Source organism: Hyla sarda, chromosome 2, assembly GCF_029499605.1.
Source record: "Hyla sarda isolate aHylSar1 chromosome 2, aHylSar1.hap1, whole genome shotgun sequence".
Lineage (NCBI taxonomy): Eukaryota > Metazoa > Chordata > Amphibia > Anura > Hylidae > Hyla > Hyla sarda.
In genome coordinates, this window is record NC_079190.1 from 367276023 (window position 1) to 367303425 (window position 27403).

Sequence of the window (27403 nt, forward strand, 5' to 3'; positions counted from 1 at the left end):
GCGGCCACTGCCGCACCAGGGGCCGAAACTACAGCTGAGGAGGCCATGCGGGCAGCAAAGCGCCCCCTCCTACTAGCAGAAGACCTAGGGGGACTGGGGCTCAGACGCGCCGGAGGGCGCGATGCACGGGCGGTCCGTCGCCCCCGTACAGCAGGACCTACCGGCCGAGATCCACTACTAACCGCAGCAGCAGGAAGCCCTAGCCCAGCCAGTAGCTGAGATAAGGCGCCTGGATCAGCCAACACCCGCTCCCGGATAGCATTCCATACAGCCTCGTCAGCCATCTCCGGAGCAAGCTGTCTTCTCAGGAGCGCTGGTGAGTACAAAAGGACTAACCAGGGGGTGGGGTGGACCTAAATATATCCTGGGCGTGCCTTAATTCCCCTCCTACTAACCCGGGAAAGCAGGGGGGAGGGGGAACTATCCTGGGCTCTATGTTAACCCCTACCGTCCCGTGCAGTCAGGGCCACCTATCCCTAAACGGGCAGGTAACCTACATACACATACACTGCCACTGTACATACACATACAGCCATCATAAATATATACACTGCCTCTGTATACACATACACTGCCACTGTATATACACACACATCCATCATAACTATATACACTGCCTCTATATACACATACACTGCCCCTTTATACACACATGACCATCATACACAGCTTCTATATGCATATACACTGCCACTATATAGACACTCACTGCCATCATACACACATATACAGCCACTATATACACATACACTGCCACTGTATATACACATACAGCCATCATAAATATATACACTGCCTCTGTATACACATACACTGCCACTCTATATACACATACATCTAGGGCTGGGCGGTATACCGGTTCATACAGAATACCAAAATTTTTGGGCTGCACGATATGAATTTTCCCCCATACCGCAATACCGGTATGGCCCCTCCCCCTTGGGAATGAATAATCAGCCCAGCGCAGTGCTGTCCCCACATCGGGGAACTAATCATACGTGACCCGCCAGCACTGTTCTACTCCCCCCACCAAATCATGTGTCCCGCCAGCGCTGTTCTGCTCCCCCCACCAAATCATGTGACCTGCGAGCGCTGTTCTGTTCCCCCCAACAAAATCATGTTACCCGCCAGCGCTGTTCTGCTCCCCCCCCCCCATTATCAGCCCAGCGGGGTACTACTCATATGTATCCCGCAAGAACTGCCCTCCTCCTCTTCGTTGGGGGCTGCCGGCGCTGGAACTCACTGTACGCCAGTGGTCTCCAACCTGCGGACCTCCAGATGTGGCAAAACTACAACTCCCAGCATGCCCGGACAGCCAACGGCTGTCCAGGCATGCTGGGAGTTGTAGTTTTGCAACAGCTGGAGCACCGCAGGTTTGAGACCACTGCTGTATGCTGTATCCCTATGCCCGGGCTGCAAAAGATAAAGAAAATAAACTTTAACTTACCTACGTCTGCTTTACGCTGGGGAATGGAACGTCAGACAGCCGTCAGCCTATCACCGGCTGGAGCGATGTCCCGCCCTGGCCAGTGATAAGCTGAGCCCACTGTCATGTAAGACTGACAATAGGTGACCTTCAGTTTATTTATGTTTCTAACTGTTCGCTGGATATAATAAAAACACTGACCACTTCTAACTTTTGCTGGACAACTGGGGGTCGGCCACAGAGTTTATTTAATAACCATTAAAATAAACCATTTATATCCGAACTTCTGATTGAACACTCTCAGAGGTAAGCGGTCAGCCGGCCGCCCTCTTCGACGGGCATCACACTCTACTCTCCAGGAAAATCTCCTCCAAATTTCTCCTCCGCCACGCTATGACTTAGCCTAAAAGAGAATAACATTAAAACGGGAACCAAAACACAACTCGCTCCACATCACCAGATCCCAAGGTCAAAAAGACCTAACAGGCACCATCCAGCCGAATAGTCCTAAAAGTCCCACGGGACCCACCTTTTACCAAGGGATAAAACACCGACACAAAGTAAGATAATATTTCCCTTTTTTTTTTTTTTATTATCACCCAATTTTTTTTAATTTTTTTTTTTTTTTTTTTATATACCAAAACAGAACGTATAAGGGGTGGGTGGGCGGGACATCTTCTCACTTGCCGGGGACTCCACAAAGAGGAAGCCGGAAGCCTCACAACACATTTTATCCCCTATTACTCCTCCTCCCCTTCCTGTTAACTTAGCCTATCCCTGTCCTCCTGCCCTTCTAGGTTACACCCCCCCTATTTCTCCAGCTCCTCATTTTGTTCTTCTCTTCTAACTTTTATTTAACCCCCTCCTTGCCAGTCCGAGACGCCGCCTCCTAAATGGCGCGGCGTCGAACAGACTGACAATAGGTGACCTTCAGTTTATTTATGTTTCTAACTGTTCGCTGGATATAATAAAAACACTGACCACTTCTAACTTTTGCTGGACAACTGGGGGTTGGCCACAGCGTTTATTTAATAACCATTAAAATAAACCATTTATATCCGAACTTCTGATTGAACACTCTCAAAGGTAAGCGGTCAGCCGGCCGCCCTCTTCGACGGGCATCACACTCTACTCTCCAGGAAAATCTCCTCCAAATTTCTCCTCCGCCACGGAGGAGTTCGGCAAGGAACTAAGCCGCACTCCGACCCCCACCGAGGAGAAATAACGCCTGCTCCACCCCATTCTGTAGCCCCGACAGAAAAATATCAGTGCCTATGTCATTCAGATGAACACCATCCGCAATCATTAACCGGCGATTATCACCTTCCAATTGCCTGTGTCTCACTACCACACCCCCTTTGGACCTCACATACCTCGCCATACGGGAATTAACTGTACGACGAGCTTTTTCAATAGCCTGAGCCTCCCTGGCCCCTTGCCACGTCACCCTGGGAACCATTTCTGACCAGACTACCACCATCTCCCTGAAAAATTCCCGAATCCTCTCAACATCCGCTTTCATCAAAGTAATGAGTTCAGCCATTCTCATGGAACAAAGGTCATTGCCCCCCGCATGAATCACAAGCACCACAGGGGAATTGACAACACGAGCAATACCCACCGCCTCCACCAGCACCCGAAGCCACTTGAGTCCACCGATTCCTCTCCATTGAACATCATTGGGAAAACCAAGGGACTGTCCACCTGGCCTGCAAGCAGCTCTCTGTCCAGCCCGAAAGATAAAAGAATGACCCAGAAAAACCACAACAGGAGAACGAGAACCTGAAACGAAAAACAAATTAAAGCAACAGTTCCGGGCGAACATAAGAGGCGTAACAATCTGATTTCCACCGGCCTATTCTCCTGATCTCAGCCGCAGGCAGACCCGCCCGTGCAGCCTCAGTGGCTGCCCCAATCCTGAAAGAATGCGTACCATATTCTCCCTCTGGGAAACCCAGAGCCACCAGACATCTCTTAAAAACTGCCCCAAACTGAAAGCGGGGAACCTGACTCATGCAAAAGGAAATTACGCCCTGACGGGCGCACTAACACGTATGAACCCACTAAACGCACCGGGCAGGCACTGCCCGACACTACACTAAGGGTCAACCATTCCCCCTGCCTAACATATCCGTCTTCGACTTTCTCACCTTGACCTGAACCGAGGATTCCGTCAACATTACATCGTCTTGCAACAAACCCCCCACCCCACCTGCGGAACTAGGGACCAACTCCCCCACCCTAAGAGCCCCAAAGAAGGCCAAAGAAAAAGCCACCTGAAATAAGAGGGACTCATAAGGAGAACGACAAACCCCTTGCAAGGCAGCCATTAAGGACAACAATAAGGAAAAGGAAACTGGCCGTCTAGCATCTGAAACCCTGGGCGTCCTATCCCAACCTTTGAGCGCTTGCAAAATAGAAAAACGCTTAGTAACATCAACCCAACCCCTTAATTTAAAGTGAAAACTAAGGCCCGAAAGCCTCCGTCTAGCTACTATTGCTGACCTGCCCAACTCTCGCATGCGTAACAGATAATCCACGGTGACAGTAAAACGCCATTCATCATCACCCGCCACATCCCGGCCACCCACCAGTTCCAGCCATTCACCCCACGCCTTACCATGTCCAGACCAAGTAGCCGGGGTAACTGACGAGGACACCAATGGCATCAATCTCTGCTCACCACCTCCCAAAGGAAAGAGGGGCATTGCCGGCCCTCCAATGCCGCATCCGGACACAACTCTCGGAATTCCTGGAAATTAAAACGAGACAATGCATCAGCAACTGAGTTCTCAATACCAGGCACATGGCGAGCCCTGAAAAGCACATTAAGCTCTAGACAGCGGAGAACTAAACGCCGAAGCAGAGATAGAACAGGAAAAGAAGAAGAAGATAGATGATTAATACAATGCACAACATTGAGGTTATCCGTCCAAAAACAAACCTTCCGGTTCTCAAAACGATCCCCCCACAACTCCAGGGCTACTAATATGGGAAAAAGTTCGAGAAGCGTTAAGTTGCGACAGAAACCGTTATCCACCCAAAGAACAGGCCAACGTTCAGCACACCACTCCCCGTCCAGGAAAGCCCCAAAACCCACCGAGCCAGCCGCGTCAGTAAAAAGGGCTAAATCAAAGTTAGAAATCACAGGCTGTTGCCAACAGGTGCGACCATTGTACCGGGCAAGGAAATCAATCCATACCCCACAATCAGCTTTTAGAGGCCCAGTAACCCTGATCCTGTGCTCCGGTCTGCGAGCGCCCTTGGTGGCAAGAGAAAGCCTTCTGGAAAAAACCCACCCCATAGGCATAATTCTACAAGCAAAAACTAATAAACCCAAAAGGGATTGCAATTGGAAAAGAGTAACCTTGTTGGCTGCACAAAAACCCATCAGCTGATCCCGAAGCCTGTTCAACTTGTCCACCGGCAAGCGAAAGACCATGTCCACGGTGTCAATTTCGATGCCCAGAAAGGACAACCTCGTGACAGGACCCTCCGTCTTCTCCTTGGACAAGGGAACACCGAATCTACTCATAAGGGTACTAAAACAGTCTAACAAAAATTGACAACGAGAAGAATCACCTGGAGCAACGAACAAAAAATCATCCAGGTAATGTATAATCGAGTCTGAACCCGCCTCAAAGCGAACAGCCCATTCCAAGAAGGTACTGAACATCTCAAAATAATGACAAGAAATCGAGCAACCCATAGGAAGGCAGGCATCAAAATAATAAAAACCATCTACCATACAACCCAGAAGGTGATAGCATTCCGGATGCACCGGCAAGAGCCGAAAAGCTGACTCAATGTCCGACTTGGCCAAAAATGCGCCCCGTCCGGCCCTGCCTACCAAATGGACCGCTCGATCAAAGGAGACGTAGGAGACTGAAGCATCCTCCTTAGATATGCCATCGTTCACCGACGTGCCCTTTGGATAAGACAAGTGATGAATTAAACGATAACTACCCACTTCCTTCTTCGGGACCACACCTAAAGGGGACACCCTCAGGTTCTCATATGGGGGGGCCAAAAACGGACCCATCATATGACCAAAATGTACCTCTTTTTGAACCTTTTCCCGGAGAACCTGTGGGAGTTCCCTGGCGGATTTCAAGTTTTTTGCCAGCTGAGGGGATCGGGAGGGAACAAACGGTATGAAAAAACCAATAGAAAAACCCTCCATAATTTGCTCTGCAGCCGCCCTATCCGGGTACCTATTTAACCACGGCAGCATCCCTTCCACCGACACCGGACTCTTTGCATTCAGCCTGACCCTGGGGCCTGCTGGGTTGCTTAACCTGCTTGGTGCAACGCACTGCTGCATGAGATCCGCCACAGGTGGAACACTCATGTTTAAATTTACAGAGGCCATAGAACTTACAGTGCCCCTCATTGAACAACCAGCAGGCTCCTGGGCGGCGGACGGCCACTGAACCTGAGGCAGCCTGCTGCCCCCCAGTGACCCCAGATTGAAAGGGAGGAACTCTCTGTGACATCATAAGTCGCAACCAGACATCTGTCGCTTTTACCCCCCAACCCAAATCCGGTTGCAACGCAAGGCGGCGACGAAACTCCTCGTCATATCGCCACCATGCGTTACCGCCGTATGACTTATGAGCATTGAATATAGCATCCATGTACATAAAATGTTCTGAGCAACGCTCGGGATGCCGATGCCCCATCACACAACCCAGAACAGCGAAGGCCTGGAGCCAATTTCCCATCGTCTTCGCTACACGAGGTTTCCTATCCACGAACCTATCCTGAGTAACCGGTCTACGCTCCCTATCCACTGTATGCTGATCAACTGATACCAACGACCATATGTCTATATACTGATTGGCCCAAATTTTTTCCCGTACAGTATCATCAATATGGGCCCCCAGATGACTGAGTCCGCAGAAAATTGCTTCCTTGTGCAGGCCCGCCCGCACCGGGGACGCCTTCCGTTGGGTAGCAGCCGATGGCGGAACAGAACCTGGGGACTCAAACCGATGCAACAAGGCCTTAAGGGCCGGAATAAAACCCTGGACCCCTCCCTCACCCCAAACCCCAGATAAATCACACTTACCAACTGCCGGGGCAGGAACCGGAATCACATGCGGGGCCGCCGGCCCCGTTGGATCCAATGGCGTAACAGCAATGGGGACATCGTGTGAGCGTGTAGCACCGCAGGTCGAACGACGGGAGGATCTTGAAATCCCCCGCCGAGACCCACGTCGGTGTGACCTCCTATCTGGACTCATAGAGCTATCGGATGAATATTCTGAGGAGGAAGGGGACCTCCAGCGGGAGGACCTGGACCGACATCGATGACTGTGATATCTGGATTCGTGGCCCTTGCGACCTCGGCGGCGCCTCCCGGAACCGCTAGCCTCTCCACGGTTTTCACGGGCAGAGCCCCTGGCGGACCCAGATGAAGATCGCCTGCACCCTCCAGATGGGCCAGCAACTTCCGGCTGCACGGTATGGGGAAGTATAACCGCTTGCTGATCCATAATGGGAAGCTGGGGGGGAGATAAAGCAACACTAGCAGCGGGAACCACAGGAGCCCCAAGTCCCCCAGCAGCATCTAAAGGCACAGGAGAAGGATCAGGGGACGGAGTAACAATTGCAGCGGGCCCCTGAAGGACCCCTGCCAGTGCCTCACCCTCGTACACTGAGGAGGATGAAGACGCCTGCTGGGTGTTGCCCATATCCCTAGGGGGCAAACGTACTGGTAGGGGACTGGGGGCAGAAACAGTGGGTGCAGAGGAATCCAGAAGGGGGCTGTAGATAGAAGTAGGGGGTGGGGAATCTCTAAGCAAGGGGCAAGGGACGGGAGTAGTAGGAGCAGACCCTAACAGCTGGGCACTAGAGCCAGAAGCAGCAGCCGCTGCAGAGCAATGTACCTGGGCCACGTGAAGCTGCTGCCTAACTGCTGGTAACATGGGAAGAGAGAGAGGCGCGCACAAGGGAGGGGGCGGAGCCGGCGCGGCGAGCAGCCCGAGAACCACGCCCCCCTCCATGCTTTGCACTATCGCTCCGTCCAGCGTGGCCACGCCGTCTGGACATAGGGGGACTAGGACTAAGCCTAGCCGGAGGACGGGATCCGCGCGACGGGCGCCCCGATCCCGACACCTCCGACGGCGCAGACACTTGACTCGGGGGAGGTGTAAGGGAAGGGTTCCCCAGCCCGGCAAGCAGCCGTGCCAGGAAACCCTCCCCATGCAACGCCCTCTCCCGGATTCTCTCACAGAGGTCGTCGGCCATAATAGCTACCTGCTGCACAGAAGCTTCTCACTTGCCGGGGACTCCACAAAGAGGAAGCCGGAAGCCTCACAACACATTTTATCCCCTATTACTCCTCCTCCCCTTCCTGTTAACTTAGCCTATCCCTGTCCTCCTGCCCTTCTAGGTTACCCCCCCCCCCCCCTATTTCTCCAGCTCCTCATTTTATTCTTCTCTTCTAACTTTTATTTAACCCCCTCCTTGCCAGTCCGAGACGCCGCCTCCTAAATGGCGCGGCGTCGAACAGAAGCTGGCTTATCTTTTGCAGCCTGGGCATAGGGATACAGCGTATAGCAGTTGTCTCAAACCTGCGGACCTCCAGCTGTTGCAAAACTACAACTCCCAGCATGCCCAGACAGCCGTTGGCTATTAGAGACCACTGGCGTGCAGTATAGAGTTCCATCGCCGGCGGCCCCCAACAAAGCGGAGGAGGGCAGTGCTTGCGGGTGACATATGTGAGTAGTACCCCGCTGGGCTGATTAATTAATTGGGGGGGAGCAGAACAGCACTGGCAGGTAACATGACTTGGGGGGGGGGGGGAGCAAAAGAGTGCTTGCTGGGGTCACATGATTTGTGGTGGGGTGGGGGTGAAAGAAATACCATTATATATCGTGGAACCGCCATACGTTACAAAAATACCGTGATACACATATTTGGTCATACCGCCCAGCTCTACACACATCCATCATAAATATATACACTGCCTCTATATACACATACACTGCTACTGTATATACACACATCCATCATAAATATATACACTGCCTCTATATACACACACTGCCCCTTTATACACACATGGCCATTATAAACACATACACAGCTTCTATATGCATATACACTGCCACTATATAGACACACACTGCCATCATACACACATATACAGCCACTATATACACTGCCACTGTATATACAGTCACATCAATTATAAATATATACACTGCCTCTATATACACATACACTGCCACTGTATATACACACACATCCATCATAAATATATACACTGCCTCTATATACACACACTGCCCCTTTATACACACATGTCCATCATACACACATACACAGCTTCTATATGCATATACACTGCCACTATATAGACACACACTGCCATCATAAATATATACACTGCCTCTATATACACTCACTGCCCCTTTATACACACATGGCCATCATACACATACACAGCTTCTATATGCATATACACTGCCATCATACACACATATACAAGCACTATATACACATACACTGCCACTGTATATACACACACATCCATCATAAATATATACACTGCCTCTATATACACACACTGCCCCTTTATACACACATGGCCATCATACACACATACACAGCTTCTATATGCATATACACTGCCACTATATAGACACACACTGCCATCATACACATATATACAGCCCCTATATACACATACACTGCCACTGTATATACACACACCCATCATACATATATACACTGCCTCTATATACACACACTGCCCCTTTATACACACATGGCCATCATACACATACATAGCTTCTATATGCATATACACTGCCACTATATAGACACACACTGCCATCATACACATATATACAGCCACTATATACACATACTCTGCCACTGTATATACACACACACACCCATCATACATATATACACTGCCTCTACACACACACTGCCTCTTTATACACACATGGCCATCATACACATACACAGCTTCTATATACACACACTGCCCCTTTATACACACATAGCCATCATACACACATACACAGCTTCTATATACACACACTGCCCCTTTATACTTTATACACACATGGCCATCATACACACATACACAGCTTCTATATACACACACTGCCCCTTTATACACACATAGCCATCATACACACATACACAGCTTCTATATACACATACACTGCCCCTTTATACTTTATACACACATGGCCATCATACACACATACACAGCTTCTATATACACACACTGTCCCTTTATACTTTATACACACATGGCCATCATACACAGCTTCTATATACACACACTGCCCCTTTATACACACATGGCCATCATACACACATACACAGCTTCTATATACACACACTGCCCCTTTATACACACATAGCCATCATACACACTTATACATCCACTATACACACATGCACTGCCCCTTTATACTTTATACACACATGGCCATCATACACAGCTTCTATATACACACACTGCCCATATATATATATATATATATATATATATATATATATATATATATATATATATACACACACACAAACAGCCCCCATACAAGTAAGTACCTGTGTGCAGTGTAGCTTGCTGCTCCGCTCCTCTATTGCAGAACTGGGCAGGAAGAGGAGGGACACGTGAGCCGACGTCACTGGCCAGCTGCTACTAGCAGGCCCTGCTGGTAACTGAGAGTCGCGCACAGGCATGTCTCATACCAACTGCAGCCGCTGCCATTTTAAAGTGACAGTGTGCTGCCCTCCTCGCAAGAAAGACTGTTGGGGCCAAGTGGGCTCCCCTGAGGGTCCGGGCCCCTTACTGTACCCCCCTGATGGTGGCCCTGTCTGTGTGACCCTATTCTTAAGAGGTTAATTACATTTCAGTATAGAGGTAAAATTAACCAATCAGCAAAGTCTTACCAAGCGAAAATAAAAGCCTGGACTGAACCATTGACTGGTGGGTAAAATAAACTAGCAGGTCAACAGCAGCAAAATGGATGATATTAAAAGAAATGAGAGCAAGAAGACAAAGCACTTTCCCATCTTTGTTTCAATCATATAGCTACCATCTTTATCATTTTTACTGTGTTTTTGGGGCAGTTTATATGGTCCTGTAGTAGTACAGTCCAGCTAGGAGCAGTTGCTATGACAACTGTTATGCTGCAGCAGCCATTTTAACTGCCATCCTAGAAACAGCTTAACAACCTGAGTGCCCCCCAAATGTATGAAGAAGATGCCACTTCTCTCTATGCCCTGGTCTGATAATGTATGGTGATTACAGATTGCGTACAGGTTTGGGCAGTGTTGGCACGGATGTGAGCGCTCCCATTACACCAAATATCTACAGTCTAGGACAGTGTTTCCCAACCAGTGTGTCTTCAGCTGTTGTAAACTACAACTTTCAGGGCGCCCAAACAACAGAAGGCTGTCTGGGCATGTTGGGAGCTGTAGTTTTGCAAAAGCTGGAGATGGGTTGGAATTCCACTTTTTGGGCAAAAACACCAAGAAAAACACCAATTCTGCCGCATGGCGTTTTTTAGGCCAAAAAATGCTGTGGCCAGATGTTAGCTGTAAATCAATGAGAAATCGCAAAATTTTTTACTTTGGCGTTTTTTTTTATACTTTTATCGTTTTTCCACTCTTTTTTGGCGTTTTTCAGATCGTTGGTAATTGCAGCATGTTGAGCCACTGGCATTTTTTTTTTGTCAAAATCATGGCGTTTTTCTCCCATTGAAGTCTATGGGAGTGAATAAAATTTCCAAGAAAAACGATATGCGGGTTTTAACTTTGGCGTTTTTTCATGCGGTTTTCATTCTTTTTTGGACTTTAGCGATCCAAAAAAGTGATGGAGATACCTTTTTTAATAAAATTTCATGGGTACCATTAAAAAAAATAAAAAAGATACAATAGTAAAGGAAAAAATTGTATCTAACGAAATGTATCTTTTTTATAATAACATTTTCCTCTGGACAGGTTTTGAGAGGAAAAGTTGCTGAGTTGCCCATAGCAACCAATCAGATTGCTTCTTTCATTTTTAACAAGGCTTCTGAAAAATGAAAGTAGTAATCTGATTGGGCAACTCAGCAGATTTCCCTCTGGACAGGTTTTGATAAATCTCCCCCTATGTGTTTTTCACTTTTTTTTTTTTATTTTTTTTTTATTTTTTAGGTAGTACTACTACTCCCAGCATAGAAAACACTGTTCCAGTTAGTACCTGTACTAATTGACAGATTGCCTGTTGTGATCCTCCTGTATAATTACTAGATGCAGCGGCCACTCTTCTATGGTCCCCTACACTGCCGTATATATACACCTATTCATATTTCCCGCAGAGAGCTGTGATTGGCCAGATGGTTCCAGCCAATCAAAGCTCTCTGTGGGAAATCGGAATATGCGTATATATACGGCCGCTGCATCTATACATTATACAGGAGGATCACAGCGGGTGTCAGGAGGAGTGATACCCGCTGTGATCTTTCCTTACCTGCAGGTACTACTACTCCCAACATGGAGCACACTCTGCTCACTGCTGTGAGATGTAGTACCTGCATTAATAGACAGATCGCAGTGAGTGTCAGAAGTTACACTCGCTGCGATCTGTCTATTAATGCAGGTACTACAGCTCCCAGCATGGAGCAGAGTCTGCTCCATGTTGGGAGTAGTAATACTTGCAGTTAAGGACACATCACAGTAGATGTCACTACTGGCACCTGATGTGATCGTCTTGTCTATTGCAGAGATGGGGCGGCTGTATACAGCACTCGCATGTCTGCTCTGTACTCCGGCCACTCAATCATTGATATTTCCCTCAGAGCTGTGATTGACTGCAACCATCCGGCCAATCACCACTCTGGGTGGGAAATATGAATGAGTGATGTTCTATTCCCATCACTGGCCGGAGTACAGAGCAGAGATGTTAGTGCTGTGTAGAGCTGCATCTCTGCTATATAATGGACGATCGCATCGGGTGTCAGGACTGAGACCTGGGGCGATATGTCTAATACTACAGGTATTACTGCTCCCATCATGGAACACTCTGTTCCATGCTAGGAGTAGTAGTACTACCTAAAAAAATGTAAAAAATAGAGAAAAAAGGGAAACACACACTTTATTAAACATTAATTCAAATTTAGTCATACAAAATTTAGATTTCGTTAAAAAAAAAATTTTGCCATCACTACTGCATCTTTTTTTATTTTATTTTTTGGTACCAAACTAATTTTGGATACCGAAAAAAAAAAATAAAAAAAAAAAAAGGTGTCAAGAATGCAATTTCCACACAAATGAAAAACAAAAAAAAAAAAAAAAAAAACAAATGCAGGACATTGCACTGGTGCTTTTTCAGGCGTTTTTATCAACCCAAAAAACGCAGGACAAAAAAACAAGTATAAACTTAGCCTTACACTGGTAGGGAAATACTGGTCTTAAAATTGGCAGTGTGGAATACTAAGCACACACACACACACACACACACACATATATATATATATATATATATATATATATATATATATATATATATATATATTGCTATCTACTTAATATATATGGAAATATAGATATGTATAAAGTGTAGTGTAATGTAGAACAAAACCATGTCAAAACACCTCTCAGTAAGGTAACACCTGATTGGCTGATGAAACAAAGAGACCATTAGAACATTGGCTGCTGACATCACAGTAGGGCAGCTGGTGACATCATCATAACAGACATGATACGTAGCCAGATGAACAGAAAAATCTCTCATTTGCTCACTAGAGTTTAGCAGAGACACATGTCAGAGCCCATTGCCCATTGCTGTAGTTTTCTAGTGACTTTATCGTCTTTTTCCATTGTCATAAAATGAAGTAAACAAAGAAAAAAGAATTTAGTGGAGAAAGGAGAAGATGGAAGAGAGCTGAACGGAGACCAGAACAGTGGAAACCGTGTCCAGGAGCCGCCCAGTACAACTAAGGTACAGAGAAAGAAAAGGTTATTACATTCCTGCTAAATATCTGGGCCTGAATGACCTAAAAGAGAAAGAAAACTTCCAGCAAAGAAGAGAGAAGTGTAAGTGGCCTTCAAGGACCCTGCTACATCCATCTGATGGGCAGCACAGGTAGGAGGACATCATGGAAGAGCTAGAATTGTCTATCACTTTTACCTCAGGACTCCAGGTTACAGCCACAATAGGCCAGATTTACTATTGCAAGGGGGCCAAATTGACTGGTGCCATATTTAGGGTAGGTTCACACGTACAGGATCTGCTACATATTTTCAGTGGCTGATTTTGCTACCCATTGACCTCAGTATATGTAGCAGATCCTGTACATATTATGAGTTTTATACACTTTATAGGTGCATTCAAAAAAGGGGGAGTGGTTTAATAAAAAGGTGGTCTGACCTAGGCTGCGGCATCATGCGCTAAAAATGCACCAAACTTCTGGAGTAAATTTCTGCTACAGTTTAAATGGGTTATCCAGGGTTAGGAAAACATGGCTTTCATCCAGAAACATAGCAGCTCAGTAGAAGTCAATGGAGCCAGGTTGCAACCTGAGGAAAGGTGTGGTGCTGTTTTTGGAAGACCACTTTAAAGCTATGTTCATACATTGAATTTTCAATGGTATTTATAGCTGTAAAAAAAATATGGCCGTTTGTCTACAGTGGGAAATCCACCACTACAAGCGGACACAAAGCTATCCAGCTGCAGCAGGGGGCTTGCTCTATTGACTGCCATTGTTGCTTCCGCAGTGTGAAATACACTACGGATATGCTCTGTGTGACCCAACATTTTAATATAGAGGTCAAATCAACCAATCAGCAGAGTCTTACCAAGTACAGTGCCAGTCCCGAGTATCCCCCCCAATTGTATAGAGATGATGCCGCTTATCTTTTTGTCCTGTTTCTTTAATGGAAGTTGATCACAGATGGCACACAGGTTTGGACAGTGTTGGTAGAGAAGTGAGTGCTCCCATTACACTTAGTACTAAATATTCTACAGTCTAGGACAGTGTTTTCCAACCAGTGTGCCCTCGGCTGTTGCAAAACTACAATTTAGCATGCTGGGAGTTGTAGTTTTGCAAAAGCTGGAGGTACACTGCTTGGGAAACAGTCTTGTCTAGGAGATGGAAACATACATTCATTCTGACTTCCTGATCCTCATGTCACCTTTGTATGTGGATTTGTCTTTATTTGGCCGGATTGTACAATGTAAAAACCTAATAAAGTTCTATGGGGCCACACTTTGCTTCTATATGGCGACCATTGGGAAAGCATTTGCTACATTTTCCTTGATTTTCCTCATCAATCTGCCCTAGATTTGTTTTCTATATTATTAATAACTGCTACATGAACTCTTTCAAGACTAAGGCCCCCACTTCTCTGAATGTCAACAGCACAATGTTACCCTGACATATACGGAAAGATAATGGGGGAGATTTATCAAAACCTGTCCAGAGGAAAAGTTGCCCAGTTGCCCATAGCAACCAATCAAATGTCTTCTTTCATTCTTAACAAACATCTGGCCCTTCAGATGTTGCCAAACTACAACTCCCAGTATGTCTGGGCAGTCTGAGCATGCTTGGAGTTGTAGTTTTGCAACATCTGGAGGGCTACAGTTTGGACACCACCACACAGTGGTCTCCAAACTGTTCTCCTCCAGTTGTTGCATAACTACAACTCCCAACATGCCCTTCGGCTGTCTGGGCATGCTGGGAGCTGTAGTTTTGCAACAAGTGGAGGCACACGGGTTGGGAAACATTGTCTGTTTCCTAATTTAGTGTTTCCCAACCCGTGTGCCTCCAGCTGTTGCAAAACTATAACTCCTAGCATGCACTGACAGACCATGCATGCTGGGAATTGCAGTTTTGCAACAGCTGGAGGCGCACAGGTTGGGGAACACTGAGTTAAGTAACAAACTCTCAGTGTTTTACAACCAGTGTGCCTCCAACTGTTGCATAACTACAACCCCCAGCATGTACAGACAGCTAAAGGGCATGCTAGAAGTTGTAGTAGTATGCCTCCAGCTGTTGCATAACTACAAGTCCCAGCACGCCCTTCAGCTGTCACTGCATGTTGAGAGTTGTTGTTTTTGCAAAAGCTGAAGGCACACTGGTTGCAAAACACAGAGTTTGTTACCTAACTCAGTGTTTCGCAACCAGTATGCCTCCAGCTGTTGCAAACTACAACTCCCAGCATGCCCTATAGCTGTCCGTACAAGCTGGGAGTTGTACTTTTGCAACAGCTGGAGGCACACTGGTTGCAAAACTTTGAGTTAAGTAACAAACTCTTAGTGTTTTGCAACCAGTGTGTCTGCATAACTACAACCCCCAGCATGCACGGACAGCCAAAGGGTATGCTGTGAGTTGTATTTTTGCAACAGCTGGGGGTTAGCCTCTTCCCCCCCATGTGAATGTACAGGGTACATTCACACGAGCGGGGGTTTACAGTGAATGAAGTTTTAGATGTAGCAAATTTTCCGCTGCAGCTCAAACTCCCAGCGGGAAACTTGCTGTAAACCCCCGCCCATGTGAATGTACCCTAAAAACACTACACTACACAAAATAGTGTGGAATGTGTATATGTAGTGAAAACACTACATATACACATTCCCCTACACATTTACCCCCCTCCCCCAATAAAAATGAGAAACGTCTGGTACAGCACGGTTTCTAAAACAGAGCCTCCAGATGTTGCAAAACAACAACTCCCAGTGTTGCAACAGCTGGAGGCACCCAGTTTGGGAACACTGCGATAGGGTAATTTTGGTATCTGAGTGTAATCCCTGTGCAAATCCCTAATTTAGGCATCAAATGCACATTGTGCTCTCTCACTTCGGAGCCCTGTCGTATTGCAAGGCAACAGTTTAGGGCCACATATGGAGTATTTCCATACTCGGGAGAAATTGCCTTACAAATTTTGGGGGGCATTTTCTCCTTTTACCCATTATGAAAAGGTAAAGTTGGGGTCTACTCCAGCGTGTTTTTTCTTTTTTACACTAACATGCTGGTGTTTCCCCATACTTTTCATTTTCACAAGAAGTAAAAGGAAAAAAAAGACCCCCAAAATGTGTAATGCAATTTCTTCTGAATACTGAAATACCCCATATGTGAACGTAAAATGCTCTGCGGGCACACAACGAGGCTCAGAAGTGAGAGCGCCATGTACATGTGAGATGATTTGTACAGGAGTGGCTTATCATTACAGCGGTTCTGACATAAACGCAAAAAAGAAACACCCACATGTGACCCCATTTTGGAAACTACACCCCTCACCGAATGTAAAAAGAGCTATAGTGAGTCTTAACACCCCACAGGTGTTTGAAGAATTTTCATTAAATTTGGACGTGAAAATAAAAAATTTGTATTTTGTTCACTAAAATGCTGGTGTTATCCCAAATTTTTCATTTTCACAAGGGGTAATAGGAAAAAAGCCCCCCATAATTTGTAACCCCATTTCTTCTGAGTATGGCAATACCGCCATTGGGCTTTTGGAGAGAGAATGTGTCTGGAATTAAAGGCCATGTGCGTTTACAAAACCCCCATGGTGCGAAAAAAATTACCCCCCCCCCCCCCACATGTGACCCCATTTTGGAAACTACACCCTTAACAGAATGTAACAAGGGATGCAGTGAGCATTTACACCCCACTGGTGTCTGACAGATTTTTTTGAACAGTGGTCCATGAAAATGAAAAATTTAATTTTTCATTTGCACTGCCCACTGTTCCAAAGATCTGTCAAACACCAGTGGGTGTGAATGCTCACTGCACCCCTTATTACATTCTGTGAGGGGTGTAGTTTCCAAAACGGGGTCACATGTGGGGCGGGGGTCCATTAATCTGGCCCCCAACTTCCATTCCAAACAGATTCTCTCTCCAAAAGCCCAATGGAACTCCTTCTCTTCTGCGCATTGTAGTTTGCCCGCAGAGTACTTTAAATCCACATATGGGGTATTTCCATACTCAGAAGAAATGGGGTTAAAAATTTTGAGAGGCTTTTTCTCCTATTACCCCTTGTGAAAATAAAAAAAATTGGGGTAACTCCAGCATTTTGGTGAAAAAAAATCAAATTTTTCATTTTCACGTCCAACTTTAGCAGAAATTTAAAAAACCGAAAAGAAAATAACCCACTTAAAGATGGACCATTTGTAAGAAAAAGAATAAATTTTATTTATGGAAAGTTCCAATAATACATAAAACAAACACAGCGTGGACAAACATACGTGGGAACTAGGGAGCAGGGGGAGACCAGAAATAAAGAAATAATCCGGGTGCACTGGCCTATGGCATGTAAAAACAGGTAAATCACAAGATAAATAGATAGATGTGTAAACATGAGATATGTACAAAGGCAGAAAGCGCCTCAATGAAAAGGGTAAATATTTATACAGGTCTCATATCAAGAGTACCAACATATAAAAATTGAATTGAAATGCCATAGGAAGTGATAAACATGCTAACCGGACTAAAGAAGGAACCACATGCAATGATGGTATGCAACAGTAAAACCCCCCCCAACACTCCCCAGCTACCCACCAAACCTCCGACGCGTTTCACCCAACGGGGCTTTATCGGTTTGGTGGGTAGCTGATGAGTGTTGCGGGGGTTTTTACTGTTGCGTACCATCATTGCATGTGGTTCCTTCTTTAGTCCGGTTAGCATGTTTATCACTTCCTATGGCATTTCAGTTCAATTTTTATATGTTGGTACTCTTGATATGAGACCTGTATAAATATTTACCCTTTTCATTGAGGCGCTTTCTGCCTTTGTACATATCTCATGTTTACACATCTATATATTTATCTTGTGATTTACCTGTTTTTACATGCCATAGGCCAGTGCACCCGGATTATTTCTTTATTTCTGGTCTCCCCCTGCTCCCTAGTTCCCACGTATGTTTGTCCACGCTGTGTTTGTTTTATGTATTATTGGAACTTTCCATAAATAAAATGTATTCTTTTTTACAAATGGTCCATCTTTAAGTGGTTTATTTTCTTTTCGGTTTTATAGTTAGTGTGTATACCACAGGACCTTAATTACCTAGCATAGGTATTTGAGCACATCCCCTTTCTTTTGTTTGGGTTGATTTAGCAGAAATTTGTTAAACACCTGTGGTTTTCGACCACGTTTTTGCTTGCGGTCGGGAAACCGCATACGGCCGAAAACGCAGACTGCGGTTCACTCCGATCGGCTCATAGACATACATTAACTACGGTTCCCGAATACAGCTGAGTGCGGGCGCCGTGATTAAGCCCCGCCCACCCATCCTCCCAACCTGAGATTTTTTTTCTTAACTTCAACAGCATATAACTCCTTAAGACGTTATGTATGTTGATTTGACAAAATAGGTGAATTTTAAAAATTTGGGATAAAACATTTTGAGATTGTAGGCTATGGAAGCGTTTCTGTGTACTGTCATTTGCATAAAATGATGCAAAGAATTGGTAAGGCACCAATTTTGGAGATGGATAGGAAGGCTGTAAGGGGAGGAGGAGGCCACTATTAGGGCACAGTGTCTTACATTTCGCTGTGCTCTTAATAGATAATACAGTAATGTTCCCATAGCCAGCTATCTTAACTCAGTTTAACATTGTGCTATTTGTTTTTGACAGGAGGTGGCACTTTTTTTTTATTACAAAAGCCTAGTAAGAAGGAATCTTGTTGTTTTTAAATCTGTATATAAAATGTGTAGTTTTGCTATGTGTAAATTTGTACCAATAGTGTGCTGTACTTGCCAGCTATTGTGATGATTTTTTTGTATTCCTATTTGTACCTTTTTTTTAACCCAAATCATAGTTTGTTTTTTTTACTGTCCATGATTTTTAACCAAAATCATGACACTGAAACATTTTTTCTTCACTTCAACAGCATATAACTTCTTAAGACGTTAAGTGTGTTGATTTGACAAAATTGGTGAATTTTAAAAATTTTGATAAATTTTTTTTGAGATTGTAGGCTATGGAAGCGTTTCTGCATACTGTCATTTGCATAAAATGATGCAAAGAATTGGTAAGGCACCAATTTTGGAGATGGATAGGAAGGCTGTAAGGGGAGGAGGAGGCCTCTATTAGGGCACAGTGTCTTTCATTTCGCTGTGCTCTTAATAGATAATACAGTAATGTTCCCATAGCCAGCTATTAGAGATGAGCGAACTTACAGTACATTCGATTCGTCACGAACTTTTCGGCTCGGCGGTTGCTGACTTTTCCTGCATAAATTAGTTCAGCTTTCCGTTTTTCTGGTGGGCTGGAAAAGGTGGATACAGTCCTAGGAAAGAGTCTCCTAGGACTGTATCCACCTTTTCCAGCCCACTGGAGCACCTATAAGCTGAACTAATTTATGCAGGAAAAGTCATCAACTGCCGAGCCGAGAAGTTCCTGACGAATCAAATTTACTGTAAGTTCGCTCATCTCTACCAGCTATCTTAACTCAGTTTAACATTGTGCTATTTGTTTTTGACAGGAGGTGGCACTTTTTTTTATCACAAAAGCCCAGTAAGAAGGAATCTTGTTGTTTTTAAATCTGCATGTAAAATGTGTAGTTTTGCTATGCATAAATTTGTAGCAATAGTGTGCTGTACTTGCCAGCTATTGTGATAATTTTTTTGTATTCCTATTTGTACCTTTTTTTTTAACCCAAATCATAGTTTGTTTGTTTTTACTGTCCATGATTTTTAACCAAAATCATGAGACTGAAAAATTTTTTCTTCACTTCAACAGCATATAACTCCTTGAGACATTATGTATGTTGATTTGACAAAATTGGTTAATTGTAAAAATTTTGGTAAAAATGTTTTGAGATTGTAGGCTATGGAAGCGTTTCTGTGTACTGTCATTTGCATAAAATGATGTAAAGAATTGGTAAGGCACCCATTTTGGAGATGGATAGGAAGGCTGTAAGGGGAGGAGGAGGCCTCTATTAGGGCACAGTGTCTTTCATTTCGCTGTGCTCTTAATAGATAATACAGTAATGTTCCCATAGCCAGCTATTAGAGATGAGCGAACTTACAGTAAATTCGATTCGTCACGCACTTCTCTGTTCGGCGGTTGCTGAGTTTTCCTGCATGAATTAGTTCAGCTTTCCGGTGCTCCGGAGAGCTGGAAAAGGTGGATACAGTCCTAGGAAAGAGTCTCCTAGCACTGTATCCACCTTTTCCAGCCCACTGGAGCACCTGTAAGCTCAACTAATTTATGCAGGAAAAGTTATCAACTGCCGAGCCGAGAAGTTCGTGACGAATCGAATTTACTGTAAGTTTGCTCATCTCTACCAGCTATCTTAACTCAGTTTAACATTGTGCTATTTGTTTTTGACAGGAGGTGGCACTTTTTCTTTTATCACAAAAGCCTAGTAAGAAGGAATCTTGTTGTTTTTAAATCTGTATGTAAAATGTGTAGTTTTGCTATGTGTAAATTTGTACCAATAGTGTGCTGTACTTGCCAGCTATTGTGATGATTTTTTTTGTATTTCTATTTGTACCTTTTTTTTACCCAAATCATGTTTTTTTTTTACTGTCCATGATTTTTAACCAAAATCATGAGACTGAAAATTTTTTTCTTCACTTCAACAGCATATAACTCGTTGAGACGTTATGTATGTAGATTTGACAAAATTGGTGAATTTTAAAAATTTTGGTTAAAATTTTTTGAGATTGTAGGCTATGGAAGCGTTTCTGCGTACTGTCATTTGCATAAAATGATGCAAAGAATTGGTAAGGCACCAATTTTGGAGATGGATAGGAAGGCTGTAAGGGGAGGAGGAGGCCTCTATTAGGGCACAGTGTCTTTCAATTTACTGTTCTCTTAATAGATAATACAGTAATATTCCCATAGCCAGCTATTAGAGATGAGCGAACTTACAGTAAATTCGATTCGTCACGAACGACTTTTCCTGCATAAATTAGTTCAGCTTTTCAGTGCTCCGGTGGGCTGGAAAAGGTGGATACAGACCTAGGAAAGAGTCTCCTAGGACTGTATCCACCTTTTCCAGCCCACGGGATTATCTGAAAGCTGAACTAATTTATGCAGGAAAAGTCATCAACTGCCGAGCCGAGAAGTTTGTGACTAATCGAATTTACTGTAAGTTCGCTCATCTCTACCAGCTATCTTAACTCAGTTTAACATTGTGCTATTTTTTTTCGACAGGAGGTGGCACTTTTTTTTATCACAAAAGCCTAGTAAGAAGGAATCTTGTTGTTTTTAAATCTGCATGTAAAATGTGTAGTTTTGCTATGTGTAAATTTGTACCAATAGTGTGCTGTACTTGCCAGCTATTGTGATGATTTTTTTGTATTCCTATTTGTACCTTTTTTTTTTACCCAAATCATGTTTTTTTTTTACTGTCCATGATTTTTAACCAAAATCATGAGACTGAAACATTTTTTCTTCACTTCAACAGCATATAACTCCTTGAGACGTTATGTATGTTGATTTGACAAAATTGGTGAATTTAAAAAATTTTGGTTAAAATTTTTTGAGATTGTAGGCTATGGAAGCGTGTCTGCGTACTGTCATTTGCATAAAATGATGCAAAGAATTGGTAAGGCACCAATTTTGGAGATGGATGGGAAGGCTGTAAGGGGAGGAGGAGGCCTCTATTAGGGCACAGTGTCTTTCAATTCACTGTTCTCTTAATAGATAATACAGTAATGTTCCCATAGCCAGCTATTAGAGATGAGCGAACTTACAGTAAATTGATTCTTCACAAACTTCTCGGCTCGGCGGTCGCTGACTTTCCCTGCAAAAATTAGTTCAGCTTTCCGGTGCTCCGGTGGGCTGGAAGAGGTGGATACAGTCCTAGGAAAGAGTCTCCTAGGACTGTATCCACCTTTTCCAGCTCACAGGATTATCTGAAAGCTGAATTAATTTATGCAGGAAAAGTCATAAACTGCCAAGCCGAGAAGTTCGTGACGAATCGAATTTACTGTAAGTTCGCTCATCTCTACCAGCTATCTTAACTCAGTTTAACATTGTGCTATTTGTTTTTGACAGGAGGTGGCACTTTTTTTTTTATCACAAAAGCCCAGTAAGAAGGAATCTTGTTGTTTTTAAATCTGTATATAAAATGTGTAGTTTTGCTATGCGTAAATTTGTAGCAATAGTGTGCTGTACTTGCCAGCTATTGTGATAATTTTTTTGTATTCCTATTTGTACCTTTTTTTTTTTTTACCCAAATCATAGTTTGTTTGTTTTTACTGTCCATGATTTTTAACCAAAATCATGAGACTGAAAATTTTTTTCTTCACTTCAACAGCATATAACTCCTTGAGACATTATGTATGTTGATTTGACAAAATTGGTGAATTGTAAAAATTTTGGTAAAAATGTTTTGAGATTGTAGGCTATGGAAGCATTTCTGCATACTGTCATTTGCATAAAATGATGCAAAGAATTGGTAAAGCACCAATTTTGGAGATGGATAGGAAGGCTGTAAGGGGAGGAGGAGGCCTTTATTAGGGCACAGTGTCTTTCATTTCGCTGTGCTCTTAATAGATAATACAGTAATGTTCCCATAGCCAGCTATCTTAACTCAGTTTAACATTGTGCTATTTGTTTTTGACAGGAGGTGGCACTTTTTTTTTTTTATCACAAAATCCTAGTAAGAAGGAATCTTGTTGTTTTAAATCTGTATGTAAAATGTGTAGTTTTGCTATGTGTAAATTTGTACCAATAGTGTGCTGTACTTGCCAGCTATTGTGATGATTTTTTTGTATTCCTATTTGTACCTTTTTTTTTTAACCCAAATCATAGTTGTTTAACTGTCCATGATTTTTAATCAAAATCATGAGACTGAAACATTTTTTCTTCACTTCAACAGCATATAACTTCTTGAGACGTTATGTATGTTGATTTGACAAAATTGGTGAATTTTAAAAATTTGGGTTAAGATTTTTTGAGATTGTAGGCTATGGAAGTGTTTCTGTGTACTGTCATTTGCATAAAATGATGCAAAGAATTGGTAAGGCACCAATTTTGGAGATGGATAGGAAGGCTGTAAGGGGAGGAGGAGGCCTCTATTAGGGTACAGTGTCTTTCAATTCACTGTGCCCTTAATAGATAATACAGTAATGTTCCCATAGCCAGCTATTAGAGATGAGCGAACTTACAGTAAATTCGATTCGTCACGAACGACTTTTCCTGCATAAATTAGTTCAGCTTTTCGGTGCTCCGGTGGGCTGGAAAAGGTGGATACAGACCTAGGAAAGAGTCTCCTAGGACTGTATCCACCTTTTCCAGCCCACGGGATTATCTGAAAGCTGAACTAATTTATGCAGGAAAAGTCATCAACTGCCGAGCCGAGAAGTTTGTGACTAATCGAATTTACTGTAAGTTCGCTCATCTCTACCAGCTATCTTAACTGAGATTAACATTGTACTATTTGTTTTTGACAGGAGGTGGCACTTTTTTTTATTACAAAAGCCTAGTAAGAAGGAATCTTGTTGTTTTTAAATCTGTATATGAAATGTGTAGTTTTGCTATTTGTAAATTTGTACCAATAGTGTGCTGTACTTGCCAGCTATTGTGATAATTTTTTTGTATTCCTATTTGTACCTTTTTTTTTAACCCAAATCATAGTTTTTTTGTTTTTAATGTCCATGATTTTTAACCAAAATCATGAGACTGAAATTTTTTTTCTTCACTTCAACAGCATATAACTCCTTGAGACATTATGTATGTTGATTTGACAAAATTGGTGAATTGTAAAAATTTTGGTAAAAATGTTTTGAGATTGTAGGCTATGGAAGCATTTCTGCATACTGTCATTTGCATAAAATGATGCAAAGAATTGGTAAGGCACCAATTTTGGAGATGGATAGGAAGGCTGTAAGGGGAGGAGGAGGCCTCTATTAGGGCACAGTGTCTTTCATTTCGCTGTGCTCTTAATAGATAATACAGTAATGTTCCCATAGCCATCTATCTTAACTCAGTTTAACATTGTGCTATTTGTTTTTGACAGGAGGTGGCACTTTTTTTTTTTTTTATCACAAAAGCCTAGTAAGAAGGAATCTTGTTGTTTTAAATCTGTATGTAAAATGTGTAGTTTTGCTATGTGTAAATTTGTACCAATAGTGTGCTGTACTTGCCAGCTATTGTGATGATTTTTTTGTATTCCTATTTGTACCTTTTTTTTTTAACCCAAATCATAGTTGTTTAACTGTCCATGATTTTTATTCAAAATCATGAGACTGAAACATTTTTTCTTCACTTCAACAGCATATAACTTCTTGAGACGTTATGTATGTTGATTTGACAAAATTGGTGAATTTTAAAAATTTGGGTTAAGATTTTTTGAGATTGTAGGCTATGGAAGTGTTTCTGTGTACTGTCATTTGCATAAAATGATGCAAAGAATTGGCAAGGCACCAATTTTGGAGATGGATAGGAAGGCTGTAAGGGGAGGAGGAGGCCTCTATTAGGGTACAGTGTCTTTCAATTCACTGTGCCCTTAATAGATAATACAGTAATGTTCCCATAGCCAGCTATTAGAGATGAGCGAACTTACAGTAAATTCGATACGTCACGAACTTCTAGGCTCGGCGGTTGCTGAGTTTTCCTGCATGAATTAGTTCAGCTTTCCGGTGCTCCGGTGGGCTGGAAAAGGTGGATACAGACCTAGGAAAGAGTCTCCTAGGACTGTATCCACCTTTTCCAGCCCACGGGATTATCTGAAAGCTGAACTAATTTATGCAGGAAAAGTCATCAACTGCCGAGCCGAGAAGTTTGTTACTAATCGAATTTACTGTAAGTTCGCTCATCTCTACCAGCTATCTTAACTCAGTTTAACATTGTGCTATTTGTTTTTGACAGGAGGTGGCACGTTTTTTTATTACAAAAGCCTAGTAAGAAGGAATCTTGTTGTTTTAAATCTGTATGTAAAATGTGTAGTTTTGCTATGTGTAAATTTGTACCAATAGTGTGCTGTACTTGCCAGCTATTGTGATGATTTTTTTGTATTCCTATTTGTACCTTTTTTTTTTTAACCCAAATCATAGTTGTTTAACTGTCCATGATTTTTAATCAAAATCATGAGACTGAAACATTTTTTCTTCACTTCAACAGCATATAACTTCTTGAGACGTTATGTATGTTGATTTGACAAAATTGGTGAATTTTAAAAATTTGGGTTAAGATTTTTTGAGATTGTAGGCTATGGAAGTGTTTCTGTGTACTGTCATTTGCATAAAATGATGCAAAGAATTGGCAAGGCACCAATTTTGGAGATGGATAGGAAGGCTGTAAGGGGAGGAGGAGGCCTCTATTAGGGCACAGTGTCTTTCAATTCACTGTGCCCTTAATAGATAATACAGTAATGTTCCCATAGCCAGCTATTAGAGATGAGCGGACTTACAGTAAATTCGATTTGTCACGAACGACTTTTCCTGTATAAATTAGTTCAGCTTTTCGGTGCTCCGGTGGGCTGGAAAAGGTGGATACAGACCTAGGAAAGAGTCTCCTAGGACTGTATCCACCTTTTCCAGCCCACGGGATTATCTGAAAGCTGAACTAATTTATGCAGGAAAATTCATCAACTGCCGAGCCGAGAAGTTTGTTACTAATCGAATTTACTGTAAGTTCGCTCATCTCTACCAGCTATCTTAACTCAGTTTAACATTGTGCTATTTGTTTTTGACAGGAGGTGGCACGTTTTTTTATTACAAAAGCCTAGTAAGAAGGAATCTTGTTGTTTTTAAATCTGTATATAAAATGTGTAGTTTTGCTATGTGTAAATTTGTACCAATAGTGTGCTGTACTTGCCAGCTATTGTGATAATTTTTTTGTATTCCTATTTGTACCTTTTTTTTTTAACCCAAATCATAGTTTTTTTGTTTTTACTGTCCATGATTTTTAACCAAAATCATGAGACTGAAAATGTTTTTTCTTCACTTCAACAGCATATAACTCCTTGAGACATTATGTATGTTGATTTGACAAAATTGGTGAATTGTAAAAATTTTGGTAAAAACGTTTTGATATTGTAGGCTATGAAAGCATTTCTGCATACTGTCATTTGCATAAAATGATGCAAAGAATTGGTAAGGCACCAATTTTGGAGATGGATAGGAAGGCTGTAAGGGGAGGAGGAGGCCTCTATTAGGGCACAGTGTCTTTCATTTCGCTGTGCTCTTAATAGATAATACAGTAATGTTCCCATAGCCAGCTATCTTACCTCAGTTTAACATTGTGCTATTTGTTTTTGACAGGAGGTGGCACTTTTTTTTTATCACAAAAGCCTAGTAAGAAGGAATCTTGTTGTTTTTAAATCTGTATATAAAATGTGTAGTTTTGCTATGTGTAAATTTGTACCAATAGTGTGCTGTACTTGCCAGCTATTGTGATAATTTTTTTGTATTCCTATTTGTACCTTTTTTTTTTAACCCAAATCATAGTTGTTTAACTGTCCATGATTTTTATTCAAAATCATGAGACTGAAACATTTTTTCTTCACTTCAACAGCATATAACTTCTTGAGACGTTATGTATGTTGATTTGACAAAATTGGTGAATTTTAAAAATTTGGGTTAAGATTTTTTGAGATTGTAGGCTATGGAAGTGTTTCTGTGTACTGTCATTTGCATAAAATGATGCAAAGAATTGGCAAGGCACCAATTTTGGAGATGGATAGGAAGGCTGTAAGGGGAGGAGGAGGCCTCTATTAGGGTACAGTGTCTTTCAATTCACTGTGCCCTTAATAGATAATACAGTAATGTTCCCATAGCCAGCTATTAGAGATGAGCGAACTTACAGTAAATTCGATACGTCACGAACTTCTAGGCTCGGCGGTTGCTGAGTTTTCCTGCATGAATTAGTTCAGCTTTCCGGTGCTCCGGTGGGCTGGAAAAGGTGGATACAGACCTAGGAAAGAGTCTCCTAGGACTGTATCCACCTTTTCCAGCCCACGGGATTATCTGAAAGCTGAACTAATTTATGCAGGAAAAGTCATCAACTGCCGAGCCGAGAAGTTTGTGACTAATCGAATTTACTGTAAGTTCGCTCATCTC

At 43.0% G+C, this 27403-nt stretch overlaps 1 protein-coding gene and 1 long non-coding RNA gene across 6 annotated transcripts in view; one reads left to right on the forward strand and one right to left on the reverse strand.

Annotated features, from left to right (window-relative positions):
- LOC130356620 (uncharacterized) overlaps positions 1-27403 on the forward strand; it is a 227812-nt gene that overhangs the window by 125672 nt on the left and 74737 nt on the right. For 2 of the 4 annotated variants that reach the window (XR_008888946.1, XR_008888947.1), the window contains exon 2: positions 13280-13529. This is a non-coding gene — a long non-coding RNA (uncharacterized LOC130356620). Of the gene's footprint in view, positions 1-13279; positions 13530-17503; positions 17551-27403 lie in introns of those variants that run through there. The other 2 variants (XR_008888945.1, XR_008888944.1) reach the window with 2 other exon arrangements.
- LOC130356619 (uncharacterized) lies at positions 1566-7157 on the reverse strand. 2 transcript variants are annotated; one of them, XM_056558385.1, is made up of 4 exons: positions 6498-7157; positions 4047-4178; positions 3048-3208; positions 1566-1829 (listed from the first exon to the last, which is right to left on the reverse strand). In XM_056558385.1, exons 1-4 carry the CDS (start codon positions 7120-7122, stop codon positions 1818-1820), a joined length of 930 nt encoding a protein of 309 aa, XP_056414360.1. In that variant the 5' UTR covers positions 7123-7157; the 3' UTR covers positions 1566-1817. The 2 variants fall into 2 exon arrangements, with proteins under 2 accessions (XP_056414360.1, XP_056414359.1); XM_056558384.1 differs by lacking the exons at positions 1566-1829; positions 3048-3208 and having other exon boundaries at positions 3223-4178.

Excerpts from the sequence above, each read along its gene's own strand:
- LOC130356619 (XM_056558384.1), bottom strand. The coding sequence starts at position 7,122 with ATGGGCAACACCCAGCAGGCGTCTTCATCCTCCTCAGTGTACGAGGGT. Across the intron at positions 4,179-6,497 it reads GGTTCCTGCCCCGGCAGTTG|GAATTCCGAGAGTTGTGTCC; the intron begins GTAAGTGTGATT and ends TTTAATTTCCAG.